The following is a 23,167-nucleotide window of genomic DNA, read 5'->3' as shown; positions in this document are numbered from 1 at the left end:
GTTAAAAAGGATCAGGTCCTTCAGCCTGTCAGTGTAGGACATTCCCTTAACCCAGGAATATGTCTGGCAGCTCTTCTCAGAACTGTTTGCTTCTCAGAACTGTTTACTGTAAATAAATGTAATGTGTAGTGATGTAACCTTGCTGCTGGTCTCATCTAACCTTTGGGCACTCAGATATTTCCCCCTAGGGATGAACAGTTTCACTTTGAGCAAACAAATACCACTATAGAAGGAACCGTTCGGAGTATCCAGTTTTTTTTATAGCATACGACTACAACCCAATTTTTGCAGTGTGCTGAAATAGAAGTATACAGCTTTAACTCAAATATTTAAAAACTGAAAACCACGTTTTTCTTCCTCTGTATGCCACGGGTGATCTTAATGCATGTCCTAAGACAAGAACAGACACACGTCTCACTGACCAATAGAGCCCTTCATATCTGATTCACAACACCATATTGGACATTATCAGCATTGCATTGGCCGCATAAAAAAGCTATACAAAATTTGAAGATCTGTGGTTTCAGACACAGCGTTTACAGAGCTCATGAACAACAGGAAACAAGTGGTTATCACCCTCCCAAACAGTTATTCCACCATACATATTCGTACAGCACACAAGAAAACATGAGACAGTCAAAGAGCTGTTCTTGTGCCTTAATAACTCTCCTAATGGGCTTAAACTAGAAAGACTCAGGTCCTTCCACGCAATCTGTGAAACACACAGAGAATGTTACTATCTGTAACACAGATAGGGCTGTTACAGAGCTTACAAATAAGTTTGTACACTGGAGTAAATTTTTCCACACTACTGAAAACAGTCACAGAAAGAGAAGAGAGTCTTCAAAGGAGTAAGAGTAACAGAGTAAATCATCAACAAAGCAAGGTGAAATCATGGCACACAAATGGCAGTACTCATACTGGTGTGGAAGTGTGTGACTCAGTCCTCCATTTTTCTTTTGAACTGTTAACAGCTGAAGGTTATAAACTAGAAACGCCACCTAAATTCATGAAGATAAACCTCTATAAGAGAGAAAACACCCAAATCCTCAACCCTGGTAGTGGCTACATGGCATGTCTGTGATTCTATTGGAAATTTAGAGTTTGTCGAGAGCTATACTGAGATGCGTAAAAAACACTGTAGACCTGAGAATAATAGATTGAAGTTACAATTATACAAGAATGCTTAACTGCAGAAACATCATTGAGTACGTCACGTCTTTAAAATACTGACTTGCGGAAGAAAAGGCCACAATTTTGAAGACATTATACACCCACTGCCAGTGACCCAGAGAAATAGATACAAATATCTCTGCATATACAAAAATGACACATGGGCAACCACAACCTTTTCCATATTTGGGCTTGTGTGCCACAGAGGGTAGCTAATGCAATACATTTAAATCAGACTGATTATATGGCAATGAGGCCACCTCCAGGCACGTGGAGAGGAAATGTGAACGTCTTTCCGCCGTACCTCTGGCGCGGTGCATTTAAACAGCGGTGAACTGAAACCCGCCCATGCAGTGAAAGCTATAAATTAAGAGGAAGTGCCATTTCTTCCTCACACGAACCGGCTCTCCATCCGGAAATGGAGGCTGCAGCATCGCAGCAGCTCTGCCCCACTGAGGGGCATTCTGGGGGGATTTTAATTTGGTACGGCCGGCACGCACCTTTATTTAAAAAAAAAAAAAGAAATCAGCTGACATGCAAAGCGCTGCCTGCGACACTGGTTATTGTTACGGACAACGGTTTTGTAGTAGCACTGGAGGAAACAGGAGGTGTGGTATGGGAAAACACAAAGGAGTTTAATGGTGCACAAAAGAATAGTGACAGTCCGTGAGACAGCGAGCTGGGGAGACGGAGGATGGCATCCAAATCCGAGCAGGTCCAAAGGCAGGTCAGGGCCCAGTCCGAGAGTCCGTTAACAAGAGATCCATCCCGAGACGTGACTAGGGTTAAAATCCCTGGGACTGGGGAAAACACGAACAGACAACCGACATGGAGATCCTGGGATAACGGGGCGAGGTCCTCCAGACCCCGGGAGGTGTCGGGGATGAGGCCTATGCCCTCAGGAGACGGACGTAGGGTATCCTGGTGCTAGGCGGGCCTCGTGACACCCGTACCCTAATGTGGAGCCCCGAGGGCTGGAGGATCTAGGCTTTAAATAGCGGTAGACAACAGGCCACACCTGGGGAACATGGCAACAATCCCGGAACTAATGACAGGAGTAGTGGGGCGCCCCCTGGGGGAGGAATGTCGGCCGTGGTGTCCTTATCATGTTCTGTGTCATGGTCAGGTCCTTCCTGTCACCATGGCACTTGGGACTCACTTGCACTCAGCACTGCACTTCCGGTCAGCAGACTTTTAGTGCGGGTTGTGTCTCTCAAGCAGAGAGGTGCCGCTGCTCAGAGCTAGAAGAACGTGGGACAGTGTTGGAAACCTCCGCCCGTTGAGTTGGACCGTACTGCCAGGACTGCCAGTGTGCCTGGCCATGCTTTCCCAGCTCTGTGGTTGGAGAGGGCTTCATGTCTCAGCCTTTCTGTTCAGACCTGTACAAACTATTGTACTGTATAGACCACTCCCGTAAAATAAGTAATCTGAACACAGCGGTTTTCACAATGTATGTTTAATTAAATTATAGCTTCTACTGACAGGTAGTGTAAATCAATACTTTAGGGTAGTTGCTTAATCCTGTGGGAACAGAAATGCCACATCTTTTACGAATCATTTATCTGGCTCCTCTTGATGCTTCCCAAACCATCTCAGCACAATGTCTTGTCCCTTTCTGTCCCCCTGCCTTGTTGCACAAATCCATGTTGGTTCCGACAGCAATGATTGCTTCACATATTTTGGACCACACTTACAAGCCTCTCTGTTTTCTTCTCTCCTCTCGTAACAACAAGCCAGCAACCATGGTTTGGTGTCCAAGTTAAAACACCCCCTCCAGTTCAGTCACCTCATCCGCCTTTTCCGGGTTGTTTACAGCGGTATCCCAGACTCCCTGTCGAGGAAGTCCCCACCCAAACTGCAGACCCATGGCCCACTGGCAGCCTGTGGGCACAGCTCTGCGGAGGACTGAAATGATATTGGCCCAGTGATTGCTTATTCATTAAATTCATTAACCCGGATGTCCCCGAACACACCTCAGGTTCGGGATGCCTGGTCGAAATGAGTCCCTCTCCTCCAGAGCGGAAAGGAGGCGGAAGCCCCTTGAGTCCACAGGCCCAGCTGGGCCTCTCCCTTGAGGGAATGAGGAGTCCTCTTCCTGTGATTTTGGCAGTTGTGGTTCCAAAGAAAGACTATTTAAAAAAAGGCTCACAGGTAGAAATGAGGCTTACAGTATCCCTGGCATTCTGCACCCAGAGACGTAGAATTGAATAATTTAATGTTAAATTAAAACATAAAAATCCAAGGGTGGAGCTTCCTCTATTGTGTATTTGAAGCTACTTCACTGCTTCACTTCAGGCATCTCTTGCTAGGTTTACAATTTGCCCCTTGACATTTGTTTCACCTCTTGTTTAAAAGACGACCTCTGTCCTCGTGGGCATCTCCAGTCTGCATGGGATCTTTAATACGAACTGCCTTCTTGAAATTACAGTTCTCTCATTTCAGGGCTTAAAATTTGCTCCGATTTAAAAGGCCCACCTGAGTGACACCCATGCACATTCCTAGGAGCCGCATCAATTTACTGATAAAAAGGTTTTAAGAAACCGTTGAAATCGTGATTGTTTCTTCTGCAAGTGTATGTCAAATAAAAACGGTAGTAGCCAAGAGCCCGGTGAGTTCAGAGGCGTGAAAGCATCATGTGCAGCAGAAATCCAGCAAGGGTCACTGTGAGAAAAGAGAAGAAACACAGTTAGAAACTGGCTACTGATGGCAAGGAAAACTCTTAGACATTTCCAAGTCTGATCTGAAAGCTAACTGGCTTTTTTCTGAAGATCTCAAGTTATACAAGTTTTCTGCATCTGGATGTCATCACACCTGTGGCAGTGGGTTCTGTACCACACCAGAATGTTCTAAAAAAAGACAAATGGACTCTGACAGACAAATAGCCACTACAAACAAGAAAAGGCAAAACCTGCATTTTAATGTTCATGTCTCTATTTGGGGCCTGTAATCTAAAACTTCTCTGAAGGAATGACACCATTGAGGATCTTCTTTGTTTTCTAGGAACCTCGTATTTTGTTCACCTCCAAATAATTGAAGCTTTGAATAAGTATATTTTGGTCCAAAGTGTCTGAGAGATTCATAGGTTTCTATGATCTTGTTTGTAAAGGTATACTAGCTATTGGGCCATGTTCAAAGATGGTCCCTTTGAAAATAACAAGACAGCAATGTGAGAACACAGAAAGGGTTAAGTGTGTTTGTCAAGCACAGAGAAAATGTTTCTACTTTGACACGGAGTTAGTGGTCTTACCAGTCAATGAACTTCTTGTAGTGCTGGCGAAACCTGAAATGACCAAAAAAACCTATAATAAACCTTCTTGCCTCATTTTTGGTAAAGCTTATGTCTGTGCTAGAGAAAAAAGAACTCATGTGTCTCCTACTATGCTAACAACTCAGATATATGTTTGGCAAAATCATTTACAAGTTGGGGGTTATGGTCATTTAATTTACTTAAATTGAGTACTCAGCAGAGTCATTTACTAACTTTTTATCCATTTCTTGTACACCCCCACCACCATTTGTAACAATTATTACATGACTCTGCCCACAATTTTCCATTTTGATAATGCACCAATAATTACACACCTCCAATATATGCAATATATTATAACAATATATTCTATGCAATAACAATATATGCACACCTCCCATCCAATAGTTTCTAAATCTATCAGCAAAGTATATTTCAGCCTTGCAGACATCAATAACTGCATTAAACGTTTAGTTTCCACATTTGCAATCATAACAAAACAATAGTCACATGTTCATTCCCTCCCATATACAGGGATACGAAGCATTAATGAGTCATTGACATCTTAGTGTCCCAGTACTCTTATCTTACTCTATAATCAACGATTTTAGGACAAGATCCTGTCCATGACTGATGCTCACTGTGCTCATAACTCTTACCTGAAGATCTTCCTTTTGATGAGTCACTATCTGAAAAAGTCAGTAACATGGACATCAATGAAAAACTGATATAAAATGGACTCTTTATTGATCTGGCATTACGTAGAGGTGATAAAGACAACCTAAAACTGTCTGACTAATAATACAAAAAGCAGCTTGAGAGTTGTAGGATTTTATACACAGCATCCTCTATGTCTGCAGAAGATTCCTGCAAAGAACTGTGCATAAATAAACAGGCCTAAAAAATGGATCAGACTGTACTCATACTACACAGCTTTCCAAAAGAAGAAAGCAACATGGACTCTCTCTCACAAGATAAGTCAAGCGAGTACCCAAAAAAACAGTGAGTTTACGATTAAGTACCACAGATGCTTAATTGCAGTGTCACAGGAAATGAGGGGAACCCACACAGGGCAGTGCCAAGCCTCTCTCTCGTTCCAGGGTGAAGCTATAAAAAGACTGTGGGCTCTTGTGTTTGGTTCTACACCTGAGATCTTGCACATGCATCATGGGAGAAAAATAAAACAGCGGTGTCTGCTGGATGCTTTGTGAAATAATGCAGATGGATAACTACGTATAATGTCATATTATAATGTTTCTTTATTAGCCCTATACAATTTCTTGCATTAGGAATTCGTCTTTTCGCATCAGCAAAGTATATTTCAGCCTTGCAGACATCAATAACTGCATTAAACGTTTAGTTTCCACATTTGCAATCATAACAAAACAATAGTCACATGTTCATTTCCTCCCATATACAGGGATACGAAGCATTAATGAGTCATTGACATCTTAATGTCCCAGTACTCTTATCTTACTCTATAATCAACGGTTTTAGGACAAGATCCTGTCCATGACTGATGCTCACTGTGCTCATAACTCTTACCTGAAGATCTTCCTTTTGATGAGTCACTATCTGAAAAAGTCAGTAACATGGACATCAATGAAAAACTGATATAAAATGGACTCTCTACAGTCTAGAAGCCACATTCCCCATGTGCAACCTTCCTCCCAGGTGTTCTGGAGATGTTGTGACCTCACAGATGCAAGTAAGGATTTCATGAACAGAGGATGTATTGAAATCTCCATTATGGCCACAGTTAACAACGTAGAAGTGAAGAACCTTTTTCTTACCTTTGACAAGAAGTTCGAACTCAAGAACTTTGTAATCCTTTCCCGAATACACTTCACAAGTGTACACCCCCGCGTCCCCTTTCTGCACATCTGTGATGATCAGCTGCACCTTCTTATCACTGGATTCTAATCTGTATTTTGCACTTGTATTCTCCTTCCCAGTTTCTTTGTAGTAAATCTGAGTCCCTCTGTGCTTCCAGGACACAATGTCTGCTTGAGGGTAATTGTGCTGGCACTCCAGTCGTCCTTCTCCCTGAACGGCTACTTCCTGTTTTATTACTGCAAAATAAGGGAAAAGCTTGTACAGAAAACGGAAGTCACCCTTCTCACCAGGAAGCCTCTCCTGGTGACGCTTGCAACCGGTAAACATCTGCTTTACACTCGAGAGTCCCTTTAAAATAAGCAACCGAAGGCTTGAAATTGAAATTGCCGGGGTGTCAGACTGTGCTTCGTCAAGCTTCACCTGCACGCAATTTTCTGCAGATGAGTTTCCACCCGCACTGGCTGCACTGGTGAGTGGTGGGATCAAGAAACAAGATAGTGAGCACTTTGCCTAGTTGTTCCCGTGCAGTTCTCAGGAACAGCTATTTCAGGCACTGCTCTGTGCGCCCGGACTCCGGATCGAGGAAGGGAGGTGTTGGTGGACGGATGTGCAACATGAAAGGCAAGGAAGCAGGTGCTGGGGAGCACATTCCCTTTGCCGGCATGCGAGCTCAGCGCATTTAAGCATTAGAGGCAGACAGCTCTGCTAAAAAAAAAATAATCACAAACTCTTTAAATTGTGTATTCAATTGTGGCAGTGTTATTTAGATTTAGAAGAAATTCGATTTCCACAGCTTCCGCAGGTTTTCCATGGTTCCCCCATGTTTACACAATGTATTGATTTCGCTTTCCAATAGCACGTACAATCCCCACCTTTGCTACAACCTACTGCGATGCCCTGCTCTTCCGTCAGGACGTGTTCCGAAAGCCATGTCGAAGATCCCCAGACTGAAAAGCCTCCTACGGTATGTACCTCCCACGCTAGCAAATCAAACAGACACCTTGATGCAACCGTTTGCCTGAATTCCCCTGGTCTGATTTCGCTGGAAGGCTACTGAACCACATCCTCACGCCTGCTGCCAAATCTAACGTCATTCTTACTTCTTAGCGCTGCTTCGCATCAAAGCGGAATGTGGAAATGACTTCTTCCAACGCCTGCTCCTCACTGAATTTGTTAAAGGGGTATTGAGAATTGTACTTTAAATCTGGAAATGTCCCCCATAACGTACACACAGCAGAACAAAAATATCCCACAGAATCCACCCTGATGAACAGCAACTGTATCTTTAATGTTGTGACATGATGTGATGCCAACAGGTTGATTTTCTACCTGGGGAGTAAACCTTTATACACTGCAGAAATGCTCCTGGAATAAAAAACTAACAGGGTAGTTAAATTTTCAATTCACATATTTTATATTTTACTTTCGGTTGATGAAAGCCATCAAATAAAAATGAAGTTCCAAACAGGTTGGTCAGCTACACTCAAATGATTCAGATCTGCAGCTCTTTAGCTTGTACAAGGACTCCTGGAGAATTAGCCACCCATCATCATCAGAAAGGTGGTCACAGCAACAGGGTGCTTGTCCTGGAAGCACAGGGCACAAGGTGGCCCTCCACTCTGGTCCATCAGAGGGCCCACACACACAGGGACAGAGAAGAGGTGCCAAATTCAAGTTAAATTAAGGAACCAGGTGGAAACAAACCCAGAGCAACAAGAAGCAAAACCACACAGAAGGGGACCGAGCGCACAGCAGAACACAAGACCAGAGAGCCATGAGGTAACAACGCTAACATCCATGCCACCCCAGAACACGCCTGTTGGAAGCATTAAAAAGCTGCGCAGCGGGGCTCAGCAGTGACAGATGAAGCCTACGGGTATTCCGAGATTTTACAAGCCAAGAGGAGAAAACACTGGTGTGTCTGACGGAGTGGAGGCTGAAGAGAGTGGAAATGACAAAAGCCTCACTTGCCTGCTGTGCAGAGGCTGATGGGCACTACCAAAAGGGCCACAACGATGGTTCTGGTCGTCATAACGGAGCTGAAAGACAGTAACAGAGATATTAATGGTCCCTATTAACACTTTCCTTTCATTTCCTCCGTTGTGCTCTTCAAACGGTTGGTATTCAAACGATTCCCAGAGCCCTGTTAAAGCTCACTCCCCAGAACCTCAGCACCCAAAGCGCAGCTCAACATCGTTCGCCAAAAACACGTATTAAACAGGAAGGACCAGAGGTTTCACTCATAAAGCTAAACTGCTAACCAAGGTTTTGTAAAATCCCCTGAACTGTTTCACTTTGTGGTTCAGCTTCTAGGCAGCCCGCTGTCGTGCAGAAGGCTGAGCTCGGAGAGATGGTGCTGAATAGTTTCGATATCCCAGTGGGGGTCTGGCTGCTGTTTCTCACAGCTCAGTGCAGCACAGCAGTGTAGAAGACTGGCGGGATGTGATTAGCAACTTGGCTGAATTTAAATTGCCCCCCCAGGGACGAATTGAATATTTAGAATTGAATTGAAATCTGCAAAACAAGTCAGCCAAATGGCTGCTTCTCCTTTCTCATGTTGTAATGCCTGAGTTTGGTGTAAACAAGAACTGTTAGACCTTGTGGGGAAATACACAACAACAACAACAACAACAACACTGTACCTTTAAAATAATTATAGGATTCAGCAGCACACACTGTACCACCACCGCAGCCATTTCGACCCCCAAGCTACTGTATAATAAGGCTCTTCTCTTCCTGCCTCCTGTTCACAAGGTACTAACGCAACAAAGACAGCCAGGGATGAATCTGAAAACATTAAACCCTTTGAGACGACGGGCTAAGAGAAATACAGCGAAGTTTACCTTGCACATCTGTAACAACAGCGAAACCACCAAAAGGAGAACTCTGAAAAGCCTGAGTCACCCCTAGAATCACGGTATCCAAAGAGAAGAAAATTATTTGCAATCGCGATTAAAGATCTGTTTACACAATCCAAGAACTACCATCAAAGCATGGAGAGAAGCACCTTGAATTGCTCCTGTATAAGCGACCCGAATAACTGAGCCTGCATTTTCGACACGTGTTCGTGTGTCGGGAAAGAGACGAGTCCCGACCCGCAGCGCGGAAATGTTGTTTCGCCCCGAAGACATGGCGTGTGGGCAGCACGGCAACCTCAGCACCTTCGCTCGCACGCTGCTACCGCGAAGAAAACATGAAATTTAAACCCTCACACCTGGAGAAGGCTCCAGGGCCGAAACGTTGTGTTTCTTTTCAGCATGGAAGAAACCTATTACTTGTTCCTTTGCAGCCTACGCATGCTGACGCAGCTACCCACCTGAACTACATACAATTTAAATTTCAGGCTCTGTTCACACCCCGACACATCTCGGGTATTTGGCCCCCGAATGAGAAAGGGATAGAAGGTTTTGCGTGAAAAACGCATCGCTAGGTAAAAAAGTACAGAGTGGAACAAAAGTAAGCCTATAGTCCGATTTATCTATCAGACTTAGTGTATTATCTAGATCTCTATCAATATGAGTCATCAGCAGGGTTACATCGCAGTATACAGCGAATCGGGTGGCCGGGGTTGTACCATTGAATTGAGAGTGGGTAACCTTGTATTTTAAATTCGCTTAACTGCCTCTTGGCAAAAGCAAAGTGCGGCAACTTCATGCAAACAGGCATATTGTTATTGGTATTAAGAATAACGATGATTCTTCTTTTTACACGTTAAAACCTCTGCCTGCAGCCCTCAGTTTCACAATCTTTCGTTATCCGGGAAGAATGGATACTCAAAATCCCCGGCGTAGTAGTGAAATGGCAAAGCAGGAATCTGCTCGGAACAGATGATATAGGAAATCAGATTTTATGGGGAAAAAAATACTTCAGGAGTAATGGCGAATGTTACAGATGTTAACCCATACTGCATTGTATGAGGCAACACGTTTGGGCAAAACAACGAATTAATAACTTATATGGGAAGAGATGTTCCATCGTACCGGGAGCACGAAACACCACGCCCGAACAAAACAACTCCATAAAAGCTTGTCTGTAATGCTCTCTCACCGCGGTTCTCCAAACTAATCGGCATCTTTACTTAAATCTTGTATCGTTCTGTAACCCTCTTGGCGCTACTCAGATGTCTACGTTAACGAAATATTAAACCCCACCCTCAAACGATTTGTACTAATAGTAAAATAAATCCTGTGACAAAGGTCTTGTGGTCCACTGGAACAGCTGTTCAAAATTAATGTTCCCGGAGAGAGTCGCTGCAGTAGCCCCACGACTGTGAATATTTACAAACAAGGACTTGGGATACTGTAACTATCTTACATAAGCTGAACTACAGTACGTGTTACAGTTTTTTTCCCCAGCGGTGGAACACAAAGCACAGTAATTGCGAACTACTGCAGATAATTCATCCCAAGTGGATACAAAATATCACGGTTGCTCTTAACACGCAAAGCCCCTCGTGGGAACGACAATCAAACGCAAACTCAATGGAAAAACGTTGCTATTTTTTACCTTCGGTGTCTTTCTTAAATAATAATGCTCCTAAGCGGCTTGCGTCCAGCGACAGCCCGCTATCCAGTCCACCCGGCGCAAAGAGCAGGCAATTTCACTGCGCAGCGCAAAGCAAGACAATAACAGGAAGCAAACTACACTGGGCGGTCGCAGTCCCTGCTCTTACAGAAGATGGAAATGTGCTGTTTTGTGCATCACGAGGAGTATACAGTAAGTCACCAGATCTAACAAAAGAGCCAACTGAAACATATTTTTATTTGCTGTAAAATTATTCATTATGAATAGAGCCGCGGTCCAGGACAGAAACTGTTTCTTGGGTTTTGCGACTGCCGACTTTTTAAGGCATAGGCTCATGCATTCAAGTTTTCTATTTGGGGAATATGTTTTGTATATTATACCAGGGTAGGTAATTGGTATCACCCCTGTACCATTCAGGTGTGCTGCCTGAAACGTAACCAGCTGTGTCTCCGCAGGAAGAAAAGGTTTGACTGTGGGCGTCGGATGCATCTTCTCACCTGTCTGTACACGTCTGGCTGTCATCAATTTGACAACAAGTAGGAGCTGTTTAGTCAGGCGTAATGATAAACAAGTGTTGAAGGGACTGTGTAAAAGTCCTGTGTGCGGAAGTTCTTGAAAAACAGGACTGACCAAAGCAGATCGATGATAATAATAATAATAGCTTACACTTATATAGCACTTTTCTGGACACTCCACTCAAAGCGCTTTACAGGTAATGGGGATCCCCTCCACCACCACCAGTGTGCAGCCCCACCTGGATGATGCAACGGCAGCCATAGTGCGCCAGAATGCTCACCACACATCAGCTCTCAGTGGGGAGGAGAGCAGAGTAATGAAGCCAATTCATAGAGGGAGATTATTAGGAGGCCATGATTGGTAAGGGCCAATGGGAAATATGGCCAGGACGCCGGGGTTACACCCCTACTCTTTTCAATAAATGCACTGGGATTTTTAATGACCACAGAGAGTCAGGACCTTGGTTTTACATCTCATCCGAAGGACGGCGCCTGTTTACAGTATAGTGTCCCCGTCACCATACTGGGGCATTAGGACCCACATGGACTGCAGGGTGAGCTCCCCCTGCTTGCCCCACTAACACCTCTTCCAGCAGCAACCTTAGTTTTTCCCAGGAGTCTCCCATCCAGGTACTGACCCGGCTCACACCTGCTGAGCTTCAGAGGGTTGTTAGTTGTGAGTTGCAGGGTGATATGGCTATAACCTATAATAATAGGTTGTGTCACCAACAAGAGGAGCATATCAGCTGTATTGTTGCTGGATGCTCCATGCCAGTGCTGAAAGAATATACCCATCGGCACAACAGAATAACTAGCTACTGTACCTGCACTGGTCAGTGCTGCAGGAGCTTGGCCTACCAGCGCCTGATCACTGGTACGATGACCAGCCTGAAAAAGTGACGTTTTCTCATCGATGTAGCTGCTCCAGGTGACGCCAATGTCTGTCTTAAGGAGGTCGAACAATTAAGCAGATGCAAGGACCTTGAGGTGGAGGTATTGCCCATGTGGGACTCAAAGGCACGTGCGATCCCAGTCGGAGCTCTTGGAGCTCCTCGAGTCGGATTTCGGAAGCGAGTGCGGCTCAGGTGCAGAAGATAGCTCTCCTCGTGGGAACAGCCCACATACTCCGCCAAGTCCTGACCATCGGACAATAGCAGGACCCGAGGAACCCGGCAGATCCCCGGTCAATAGCAACCGGCAGAAAAGCTGAGAAGATAGAACTCTTATAATAATAATATTAATAATAATAAGTGCAATTCCAAACCCAAAGGTGTACATAGTGTTTAAGAAAAAAAAAGTACAATGAACATAAAAAACAAATAACCAAGAGCATACAGATCTTTACAGATAGGTCCATCAGAAACAGGTTCTGGTAAAAAGGTGAGTTTTGACTTTGGAGTTCAAGAAAAGGCACAGTCACCAGAAGTCTGGAGTCTGAGAGGTCTGGGTAGAGGGAGCCCACTGCAGCTAGGATCCCCCAGTACAGCGCTGGGAAAGGCTTCCTGGTATTGGAATCTAAATAGCTGATTATCAGTAACCCCCTCAAAAGAAAGTTGTTGTTATTAGTAACTGTAGCAGAACGAATCTATTTTTTCTTCAATCTTTTTTTCTTTCTACTTACTTTCAAGTACTCTTGATATACTTTCTGACAATATACTGTCCTATTGAGATGAGTTCTATTCTTGGTAAATTGTTACAATCAATGAAAGATAAAGGACATACTGTACACTGTGTACTGTACAGTGTATCTGTCAAATCAGACGCTTACGAACCGTGGAGAGGCAGGAGAGCGAAAATAGACCCTATGCGTAGCGGCGAGACGGGGTTAGCTCGGGCTCAGCTGTTCTGGAAATGCCGTATAGAAACCTGTCCTCAGGCCAGGGACAGGCGTGACCCGGTGCTAGGCGGGTCTCAGGATATCCGGACCTCAATGCTGAGCGAGGAGCAGAGCAGAAGCAGAAAGTAAATACTGTAGGCTACACACCAGAGAGACATGAATAATCACAGGGAACTAGGAACAGGAGAGAAGTAGAGCGCCCTATACTGTAAGTGTACTGGGCGTGACAAGTGTAGATTGTGTTAGCAGCTGAAAAGTGGTTTTCCTTTAAAACAAACCTCTTTGACAACCGACAGGTTTGTGCCTGACCCGTAGTACAAGTCATGGCAAATAAAATCCTTGGAGATCTTTGGCTCCACGAACGAATCGTTAGCAAACACGTCAGAACACGTACATACCGAGAGCAGAACTGCCGAAGCAAACTCAAACAGTAGTTTCAATTTTAAAAATGACGAAAAGCTCCGAAGAGGACGATGAACTGAGGAACAGTGTTGGCAATCAATGCAAAATGCTTACGTTGGTCTGTCTTCTCCCTAATCTCTTTGTATGTGGGAGGGGATCCACTTTATATCCACTGGTGAAGTACAGTACAGCCCTCAGTCTCGCTGACAGCAGCCCCCCTGCACAGCAGATCAGGCTGAGAAGTGAGAAATTATTTCACCAAATTACAGTAGTTAAGGGAGAACTTTGGGGAAGCTAAATTAAGTCCAGGGAGGAATTTTACCAGGACACCGTGAGGTTTAAATGAGATGGTACCTAAGGAAATGAAACTCAAGAGCTGGCTGAAATGGTTTTCAGCGCTGGACTGTTTGGACACCGAATTTAATCTTTTCCCCAGAATCAGTATTACAAGGCATGTCGTATAATGTAAACATATTCCTCTCAAAAATGTCAAATACGTTATCTGTGTCTGATGTGGCATTTAGCAGTCTGTTATAGATGAAAATCAGGTATATTTCCTCTTGCTCTAAATAGTTTTCTGGGTATTCTGCTCCTACTACTTAGTATTTAAAATAATCTGCTGCAATATGTATCATATTGGGGGGGTAATAGTGTTTGCTCTTGTACAAGGGATTCTTGTACTAAGGGATCTTGTACTAAGGTAATAATGTTTGCTCTTGTACTAAGGGATTAATTCAGGATACGTGTTATCTCGCCAGGCCGTTATTTTATTAGTTTGTTTCTTGAGAATCCGGTCCGTCCGTCAGCTGCGAGGCTTGCTCGGGTAGATAATGACAGCGTACTCCGAGCTCGAGCTCAGCTTCCGCGTGGCCTCCAGATGGTGGACGGGGAGCCTGTCCACGGAGCGCGAGCTCCGCAGTGGGTTGCCGGCGGGCTCCTCGTCTCCCCACTCCTGCGGGCAGCGTCCGCCACCACGAAACGGGTAAGGAAGGAACAGATAAAAAGGCTTTTGTGAAAGCCGCCCGGAAACTCCACAACATCCTGTTGTTAAAATATTCTTGACTGATCTGCCAAATTAGATAAAGATTCTAAATTTGACTTTCCTTTTATGAATTCCATTTATGTTATGCTATTTCTTTTGGTCGCATTGGGAAAAAAAAAAACCACAAAACACCGTGATTTAATCATGATACTTGCTCGCTTCTGAATACAGTGCATTGAATGAAACGGCCAGGGAAGAGACCCGCCTTTGAACAGTTTAAAATGGACATAAGGGCATATTTCCAAACTATGTCTAAGCATCGGAATTGGAAAGCTGTGCGTACCTTAGTGTACTTAATCTCAGAACTTAATCTTGCATCTGTGTGTACTAAATATAACTTTTTCTGTAACTTGCAGCTGTGTTATGTACCCCTGTTTATGTTATGACGTAAAAAAAAACATTTACAAAATAGAACCTGACAAGAAAAATGAAGATAATGAGCTAAAATCGTCAGAATATGCTTTTAAATTCCAATTTACTCTTGCCATGTGAAAATCTAAGCATTCTGAAGGGCAAAGGAATATCATGAGATTATTAGGATGAAATGTTACCAGTGAATTCAATGCCAGTACTTGCTGGATTAATTCACATATTCTAACAGTCCCTATCCGTCTTTCGTCCTACCGTATGTCTTGTCTGAAACATGACTCTTACCTGTCCACCGTCCCCAATGGTCAGCCTTGGGATGTGCCTCAGCTCAGGCGTACTCGTGCCTCGCACAGAAATCAGGATATCAGCGTAGGGCACTTCGTTCACACTGAGACTGTCTGAGAAGCACCCAAGAGACCCCAGAGGTTCAAGTCACTGAAACAAGTCGTGGTGAGATCTCCTCTGACCCCAACACTCCTCTGACCCCAGCTCTCCTCTGACCCCAACACTCCTCTGACCCCAACACTCCTCTGGTCCCCAGCTCTCCTCTGGTCCCCAGCTCTCCTCTGACCCCAGCACTCCTCTGACCCCAGCTCTCCTCTGACCCCAGCTCTCCTCTGACCCCAGCTCTCCTCTGACCCCGGAGAGAGGAGCCTACTGGGCATTTCAGTACACAAGACACAGGAAGAGACACGCTGGAGTGCACAGAGAATTCTGGGTTGGCAATACCAGTGTTTCCTCCAGTCAGGCAGGAGTTTATGAGGGAAGTCAGATTTAATTAAAGTAACTGTGAAAGGCAGCCTCACCCATCTTGCCCATCCCATTCCTCAATAAGACTGTTGAACAACTGTACAGGCCGTGTTTACAGTGTACAGGCTGTTGCCTTTTTCAATCAGCAGGAAGAGCTTGTGTTTACCAATACGCAAGACTGAGGGGGGCTGCAGTGTGGCACGGTTGTCAGGGCCCTGGAATCGGAGCTGGGAGGTTGTGGGTTCAAACGGCAGGTGAGATAACTGCTGTTTTACCCTGGAGGAAGGTACTTCACCTGAACTGTTCCAGTAAAATACCCAGCAGACTAAATGAATGCAAATGTAAGTTGCTTTAGACAACAGCATCAGCTAAATATACAAGAGGGATAAAAAGGCAGGTGGCTTGTCTGATGAAAGAGATATAACCATAGTTTCATAACCAGGCTCCATGTGCCCAGTGCTGGGATTAGGGTGTGATAGCGTTGAAAAGGGCATTGAAGGAATATGGTTCTAGTACGAGTACTGGAGTAAATCTAGGTATTTTCATAAAATTAAATTTAAACTGAACAAAGTAAACTACTTACCTGTTGCATCTTCTTTTGAGACCGGACTTCTACATATCATAGCATATTCAGCTTAAGAAAGAACGAGACATATTACTCAGTCAGCAATTACTGTTAAATATGAAGCCCTTCTCAACTGTTACTTGTGAAGATGCAGGTAGAATAACTTGTCCTACCTGCTTCCTTACACTGATCTTCAGTGATCCCCTCATTACTTTCCACTCTGTGAAGAAAACCAACACAAACTTTATCTTCTGATTTAGAAACTGGCCGCGGGTCTGCGCAATGTGTCTTAGCTTGCATACATGGAATTCAGTTCCTTTTCCAGAAAATCTCTTCTATTAAGGAGCGTGTGTATACAGTATGAGCTTGCAAGCGTGGTGACTGTTAAATGGTTTAAATTGGTGACTGATAAAGCCATTTGTTTTCAACGTTGATCACAGAAATCTCGTGTTTAAAAGAAAACAACAACAACAACAACACACATGTGCAATGGTAATTAAGTCATCAGCAGTACCAGCAAATTTAAGACACTGCATAAACACTGACCTTCCTATCTTCTTGGAAGCAGTGAGAATTTTATGTGTGTATCTTAACAAGATTGCTTTACAGATAAGATGCAGTTTGCAGTTCTTTGTGTGAATGTTTGCAGATGGTGAAAGTGCAGCCCTCGGTTTGCAGGGGGTTTCGCAGTAGGAGTGCCACAGTACTGAATTTCAGGAGAAAAACACAGTCAGCGTGGACTGAGCAAATGCAAGGAAGTGGCGAATATGTGCGTGTGTGAGGGGGAAGGGATTCCTATGCACTTTGCATAGAGGAAAAGTGGCAGGAAGGGATAAGATCACGTCTGGTCACAGTAACAGACTCCGTTTTAACCACGGCAAAGGCACATTTAGAGTGTGAAGGTCAGCATGGCATCCCACTACATTCCTACAAGAAGTGAGATGTACTGTATGTGTGGGTTTTACTGCAACAGATGAGAAATTTAAGGGTCGTATCTGGTTCAGTGGAACTCAGAGGGTCCCCTTGGACTGGGACTCACATGTCTGTGAACTAGGGAAGTTAGCTCCGCAGATCAGCTGAATCAGTCATGCTTTTTCTCAGCACCATAAAAAAGGAAGTCTGCTGTAAAATACCCAGTTTAATTTCAGAGACGTATTAAAGGGATCAGGGCAGCTGATTTCTTTGGGCCTGGGTTTGTGAATAAATGCACCCTCCTGTGGCAGGAGGAATGTGTACATTGTTCACTCGTCTCCAAAATACGACGGCTTGCCCACTCACGGGTGTTGACAATATATCATCAAAATCCTCTGTTTGAGTTGAATCCTTTTAAGAGAGGATTAAACTGAAAGGCATGTGAGAGAAAGGCTGCCTAAATGTGTTCCTGACCTTCTTGTAAGAACATATATACTGAACTGTATATGCGTCACATATAAAACACCTGAAGAAGACCCAACAGCTGAAATGTCTTTCTTCATTCTGCTTTTCAGTTTGGAATTCATCTTACTCCTTCCTATATATGTAACAGATCGATTATCAAAGAAATGAAAACATTGGAGTCTTACCTCTCGGATATAACAATAGATGGCTGACCTGCGACAGATGTGGAGAAAAAACAAATCAATTAAACAGCATTGGAAAGCCCTAAACAATGGAGTTTCTTCTTATTTATCCCATTCTCTGGCTCTTCAGAAGGAATGATACTGGACAATATCTGGGCAAGCATATTTTCTTAAGCGAGTGTGCTGTAGGTACCCCAGATCTGAAACAAAGTTACTCACTCTTTTAATAAATGTGATACTTATTGGTCATTAAATTTCAATCATTTGCCCCTTCTATGTTGACAGAACCCTCTTTCAGTTGCCCTAAATGGTGTTGTGGGGGTGATTCCCCCTGGACTTTCTACACTAATAGCTCAGTATGCTGAGCAGGGATGCTGTGGTGTTTAAGAAATGCTCTCCTTCTGTTGAAACATTAAAGCAGATTCCTGATTACTTGTCATTAAAGTGACGGAGGCACCTTTCATAAGAGCAGGAGTGTTAACGGCTGGGTTTGTATAATCTGGCCCCTTTAAATTCTCCCCTTATTTGGACGGGTGAAACAGTCTCTCACTTCTCTGCTGTGTGGTGGGGCTACTGGTCTCCTGTATGGCTGTCTCCTGTCACCCAGGTGGGGGCTGCAGTCACATCAGCAGTGGATGAGATGTGAAACACTTTATGACCCTCTGAGATAAAAAGACACTAAAGCTGGCCACTCAGCTAATACTGATGTTAATCATTAAGAGTGAACAAATATTAGAAGAAGGAAGAGGGATAATTTAACAAAGCACGTGTTTTGGGGAATTAATTTAAGATAGATTTTTTCTCGTGAGAACTTGTGTATCTGAGAACTTATTAATGTCTCTGCAGCCCTCCGGATTCACCAGACTGACGTGAACAGGCTGTCCGTCCCCACCGGGCCGCAGTAAGTGCTGTGATGACTGCAGTAGCTCACCTTTCCACTTTCTCCTAGTGTTCAGACAGAAGTAAACAGCCACCACCAGCAGCACAGTTGCCACGGTTACTGCTCCAGCCGCCAAGCCTTTCAGCCAGTTGTATTCACCTATGAACAAGGTCAGCCATAATAATAATAATAATAATAATAATAATAATAATAATAATAATAATAATAATAATTGCTTACACTTATATAGCGCTTTTCTGGACACTCCACTCAAAGCGCTTTACAGGTAATGGGGATCCCCTCCACCACCACCAGTGTGCAGCCCCACCTGGATGATGCAACGGCAGCCATAGTGCGCCAGAACGCTCCCCACACACCAGCTCTCAGTGGGGAGGAGAGCAGAGTAATGAAGCCAATTCATAGAGGGGGATTATTAGAAAGCCATGATTGGTAAGGGCCAATGGGAAATTTGACCAGGAGGCCGGTGTTACACCCCTACTCTTTTCGAGAAACACCCTGGGCCATGAGGTCGATAGCACTCTTCTTCACAGCTCTCCAGTTGGGCTAGGCCCTTATTACAAGACCAGCTTCTCCATCTTGCAGACGTCAACTCCTCTCCGGAGCCAATGAGATCACAGCACTCACAGGTGAGCTGTAGTATGACAGCTGGGAAGTGTGCTGTCTGGGCAATGCTGGATTGCACCCTCTCTCCCCATCAATGGCACTGTCATTAAAAATCCCAGGGTGTTTCTCAAAAAGAGTAGGACTACCCCGTTGTCCTGGCCAAATTTCCCCCTGGCCTTTACCAATTATGGCCTCCTAATAATCCCCATCTCTGAACTGGCTTCATCTCTCTGCTCTCCTCCCCACTGAGAGCTGATGTGTGGTGAGAGTACTGGAGCATCATCGTGGTGGGGCTGCACACTGGTGGTGGTGGAGGGGATCCCTATTACCTGTAAAGCGCTTTGAGTGGAGTGTATAAGAGTTATTACAGGATTATTAAGGCCAGGCAACACAAGCAAGTCATCAATCCACTCTGAGATACAGTACTGCACTGACCTGGTCTCTCAACCACAACCCGCACAGAGATGTTGGTTTTTCCATAGGAGTTAGATACAGAGCACCAGTAGATTCCTGCGTTTCGCTCCTTTAAGTTGTTCAAACTCAGTTGGCCATCCAGAGAGGGAATCTGCTGCCAGGACAGATCGCTACCTTCCCTGGCCCAATCTACCTCAGATGCGGGGTTGCTGTCAGCCTTGCAAAGGAGCTCCAGGTGAGAGTTTGCGTTGGTCCTTATGACACTAGAAAGGACAGGAAGCTCGGTGCTGCCTGCAGAGTCAGCACGAAGGTGAAACACCTTTATTGCTAGAGGACCATCTGGAACAAAAGCATTAGAGTTAAAACAAGGTTTGCTGTGACGTTTCAAAGGCATTGAGCTGAGATGGGGAAGCACCATACTCACAGTTCACATTTAGAGTGATATTGTCTACCACAGGCTGACTTGCTGACATATGAAAGACATGACAGGCAACGATGGATCCGTGATGTGAGGCCAGGAGTCTGATGGTCATGTTGCTGATGGAGACAAACGTGCCATCATTGCTTGTCCAGACGCTCCTCTGAGGATCTGTGCCAACAACCGGTGATCCGTTGTGGAACCACTTCACAGTGACATTCCCAGGATAAAAGCCTTTGGACACGCAGCTGAAATATGCCATGCTGCCAGCGACCAGCTCCCCCTGGGGGCCAACCACCTGGGCACGGGGCCGAGCTGAGAGAGAAGACAGTCGCTATTGTCAGTTGCAGTCTGATAAGTGCACGACCTTGGCGGTAAAGCCTGTCTAGGGACAGGTGCCCCACCCCACTCAGACAGTTCCTGTCAAACTCTAATTTGAACACCCGAGACATTGATGGAAGGAGTGAAAAAAAAAAACATTGACCAGGCAAGTGCATTGCACATTGGTGGTGGTGGAGGGGATCCCCATTACCTGTAAAGCGCTTTGAGTGGAGTGTCCAGAAAAGCGCTATATAAGTGTAAGCAATTATTATTATTATTATTATTATTATTGCGTCACATGGGATCAAAGGAAATGGCATCAAGGAGCGTGCGGGAATCATTCAGAGATTTTATCTTCCAACCCCTTGTGTCTTGTGCAGTGGAAACCCTTCTGTCATTGCTGTACAAAGCTACCTCACAGCGAAAAGCGCTGGTCTGTGCCTGAGCTGCTGCCGCGCTGCCACTCACTCCTTTGCAAATGGTCCGGCAGTGAAATTCTGACCTCAGAGCGTGAACTGAAAAATCAGACACTGCCTGTGTGTGGAAATAGGGCAGATCTCTGTGGCGAGCACGTGGCGGAGACCTCACAAATTCACTGAAGTCTATGAGTTCCTCTCCTGTCTTGTCAACCTATGTTTGCTCCAGGTGGATGACCTACCTTGAATCCCAAGGACCACCTGACGTTCTGCCTTGGCTGTGTTGTGCTGGCTGTTAAAGTCCTCTGAGTAGCACATGTATCTGTGTCCATCTTGTTTTACAGCCAAGCTTGGGAAGAGCAGGGTCACCATGCACATCCCCCCACTCTGATTCGTGATCAGATGCTTGTTTATCAGAAAACACTCCCTTCCCTTTTCAACGCTCTCTCCGTCGGTTTTGCACCAGTAGCCGCGGATCCAGCCCGCGGAGCAGTTGTACGAACAGTCCAAGGAGAGGGGGTCGCCGACAGTGGCGTGGACCACTTCCCAGTGTCCGCCTGTCTTCTGGTGCCTGGAGCTGCAACCTGCCAATCGAATTCAGAACAGAAACACGGACTGAGCAACTCACATCTCCAGTGGTAATAATAATAATAATTACTGACACTTATATAGCGCTTTTCTGGACACTCCACTCAAAGCACTTTACAGGTAATGGGGACTCCCCTCCACCACCACCAATGTGCAGCCCCACCTGGACGATGCAACGGCAGCCATAGTGCGCCAGAACGCTCACCACACACCAGCTCTCAGTGGGGAGGAGAGCAGAGTAATGAAGCCAATTCATAGATGGGGATTATTAGGAGGCCATGATTGGTAAGGGCCAATGGGAAATTTGGCCAGGACGCCGGGGTTACACCCCTACTCTTTTCGAGAAACACCCTGGGATTTTTAATGACCACAGAGAGTCAGGACCTCGGTTTTACACCTCATCCGAAGGACGGCGCCTGTTCACAGTATAGTGTCCCCATCCATATACTGGGGCATTAGGACCCACATGGACCACAGGGTAAGCGCCCCCTGCTGGCCCCACTAACACCTCTTCCAGCAGCAACCTTTTTTTCCCAGGAGGTCTCTCATCCAGGTACTGACCAGGCTCACACCTGCTTAGCTTCAGCACAGTAGGTAGCACAGTAGGTATACGTTTTGCCACAGACGAACTGCTCTCTTGTTCTGATTTGTTCCTCCCTGTGTTTTAGACCTGAAATGTATTGCTGACATAAAAGAGAAAGAGTAACTAAATAACTTTCTGCATATTTCTGACTAACGTGTCATCAGTTTTTGTTTTGTATTTCAAAGTACAGGAATATAAGCACATCAGGACATAAGAAACTTTGCGAGCGAGAGAAAGGCCACTTAGATCATTTAGTTGGTTTTAGTAGCTGCTTGATCCGAGGAGCTCGTCCCAGCAACTCGGTGAAAGACGCCAGGGTAACAATTTCTACAACTAGGTTAGACTGTCTTCTCTGACCTGATTTCAGAGCAATGATACAAAAATCCCTTTTTATATCTTGATGAGCAAAACTAACCATAGTATTCTAAACAAAGACCTGCTAATGCTTTGCACTATTTTAAGATATAAAGGAGACATTTTTCGTAAGGCTCTTTTATATTGGTATCATCAGATAAGCAATGTGAATATGATCTGCCAACTAAAAGATAAACTGTACAAGCACTGTTTTTCTCAAATATCAGATTTGTTCTTCAATTGAAGACCATTGTTCGGCTTTAGCTCATTTATGTTTAGGATCTTAGTTGGGGTTTTTATCCTACAGGTGCACTTTCTGAAACAGAAATAAATAAATAAACGATAAATATCCTTCAATGCCTGCTGCGCCATTTGGAAGGTGATGACACTAGCATTTGACCACTTAGTACCTGAATTTTGCTCAAATATTTTGGATTTCAGGACACAGCCTAAAAAGTAGGACAATTAAAAGCTTCTCTTACCTTTCATCTGAAACCCAGTCAATAAAACCAAATGAAGTAACAGAAACATCGCTGAACAGCTTCTGCACATTGCAGTTTCGCTGGAGGTTTTGTTTGAGGTCTTGTGTGATAACACTTTTCACTGTTTACAATCTGCGTGATACAAAGAAACGTTTGCTTGGCTTTGAAATATGTGTCATGCAGAGGAAGTGGCTTGTGCTGGTATCTGCAAACGTCTCTTTTTTCATGCTGCATTTCACATTTCACTTGTCCCATCCTTACAATCCTC

The 23,167-nt window shown here is 44.7% G+C and overlaps 1 protein-coding gene across 6 annotated transcripts; it reads right to left on the bottom strand.

The window, feature by feature from the left end:
* Positions 1–238: 238 nt before the first annotated feature.
* LOC148641202 (cell adhesion molecule CEACAM20) lies at positions 239–23,051 on the bottom strand. Of its 6 annotated transcripts, none has more exons than XM_088619639.1 (16): positions 22,900–23,051; positions 21,135–21,476; positions 20,162–20,470; positions 19,759–20,076; positions 18,751–18,858; positions 17,823–17,850; positions 16,434–16,480; positions 16,279–16,329; positions 15,231–15,343; positions 13,649–14,486; positions 12,120–13,228; positions 8,131–8,295; positions 6,214–6,492; positions 5,966–5,995; positions 4,421–4,453; positions 239–3,834 (listed from the first exon to the last, which is right to left on the bottom strand). In XM_088619639.1, exons 1-10 carry the CDS (start codon positions 22,967–22,969, stop codon positions 14,337–14,339), a joined length of 1,536 nt encoding a protein of 511 aa, XP_088475765.1. In that variant the 5' UTR covers positions 22,970–23,051; the 3' UTR covers positions 239–3,834; positions 4,421–4,453; positions 5,966–5,995; positions 6,214–6,492; positions 8,131–8,295; positions 12,120–13,228; positions 13,649–14,336. The 6 variants fall into 6 exon arrangements, with proteins under 6 accessions (XP_088475765.1, XP_088475762.1, XP_088475763.1 ...); XM_088619636.1 differs by having other exon boundaries at positions 8,228–8,295; XM_088619637.1 differs by lacking the exon at positions 12,120–13,228 and adding an exon at positions 5,080–5,109 and having other exon boundaries at positions 8,228–8,295.
* Positions 23,052–23,167: the final 116 nt, after the last annotated feature.

Source organism: Lepisosteus platostomus, chromosome 25 (genome assembly GCF_059453375.1).
Source record: "Lepisosteus platostomus isolate fLepPlt1 chromosome 25, fLepPlt1.hap1, whole genome shotgun sequence".
Classification (NCBI taxonomy): domain Eukaryota; kingdom Metazoa; phylum Chordata; class Actinopteri; order Semionotiformes; family Lepisosteidae; genus Lepisosteus; species Lepisosteus platostomus.
This window is presented reverse-complemented; position numbering and strand designations above follow the sequence as displayed.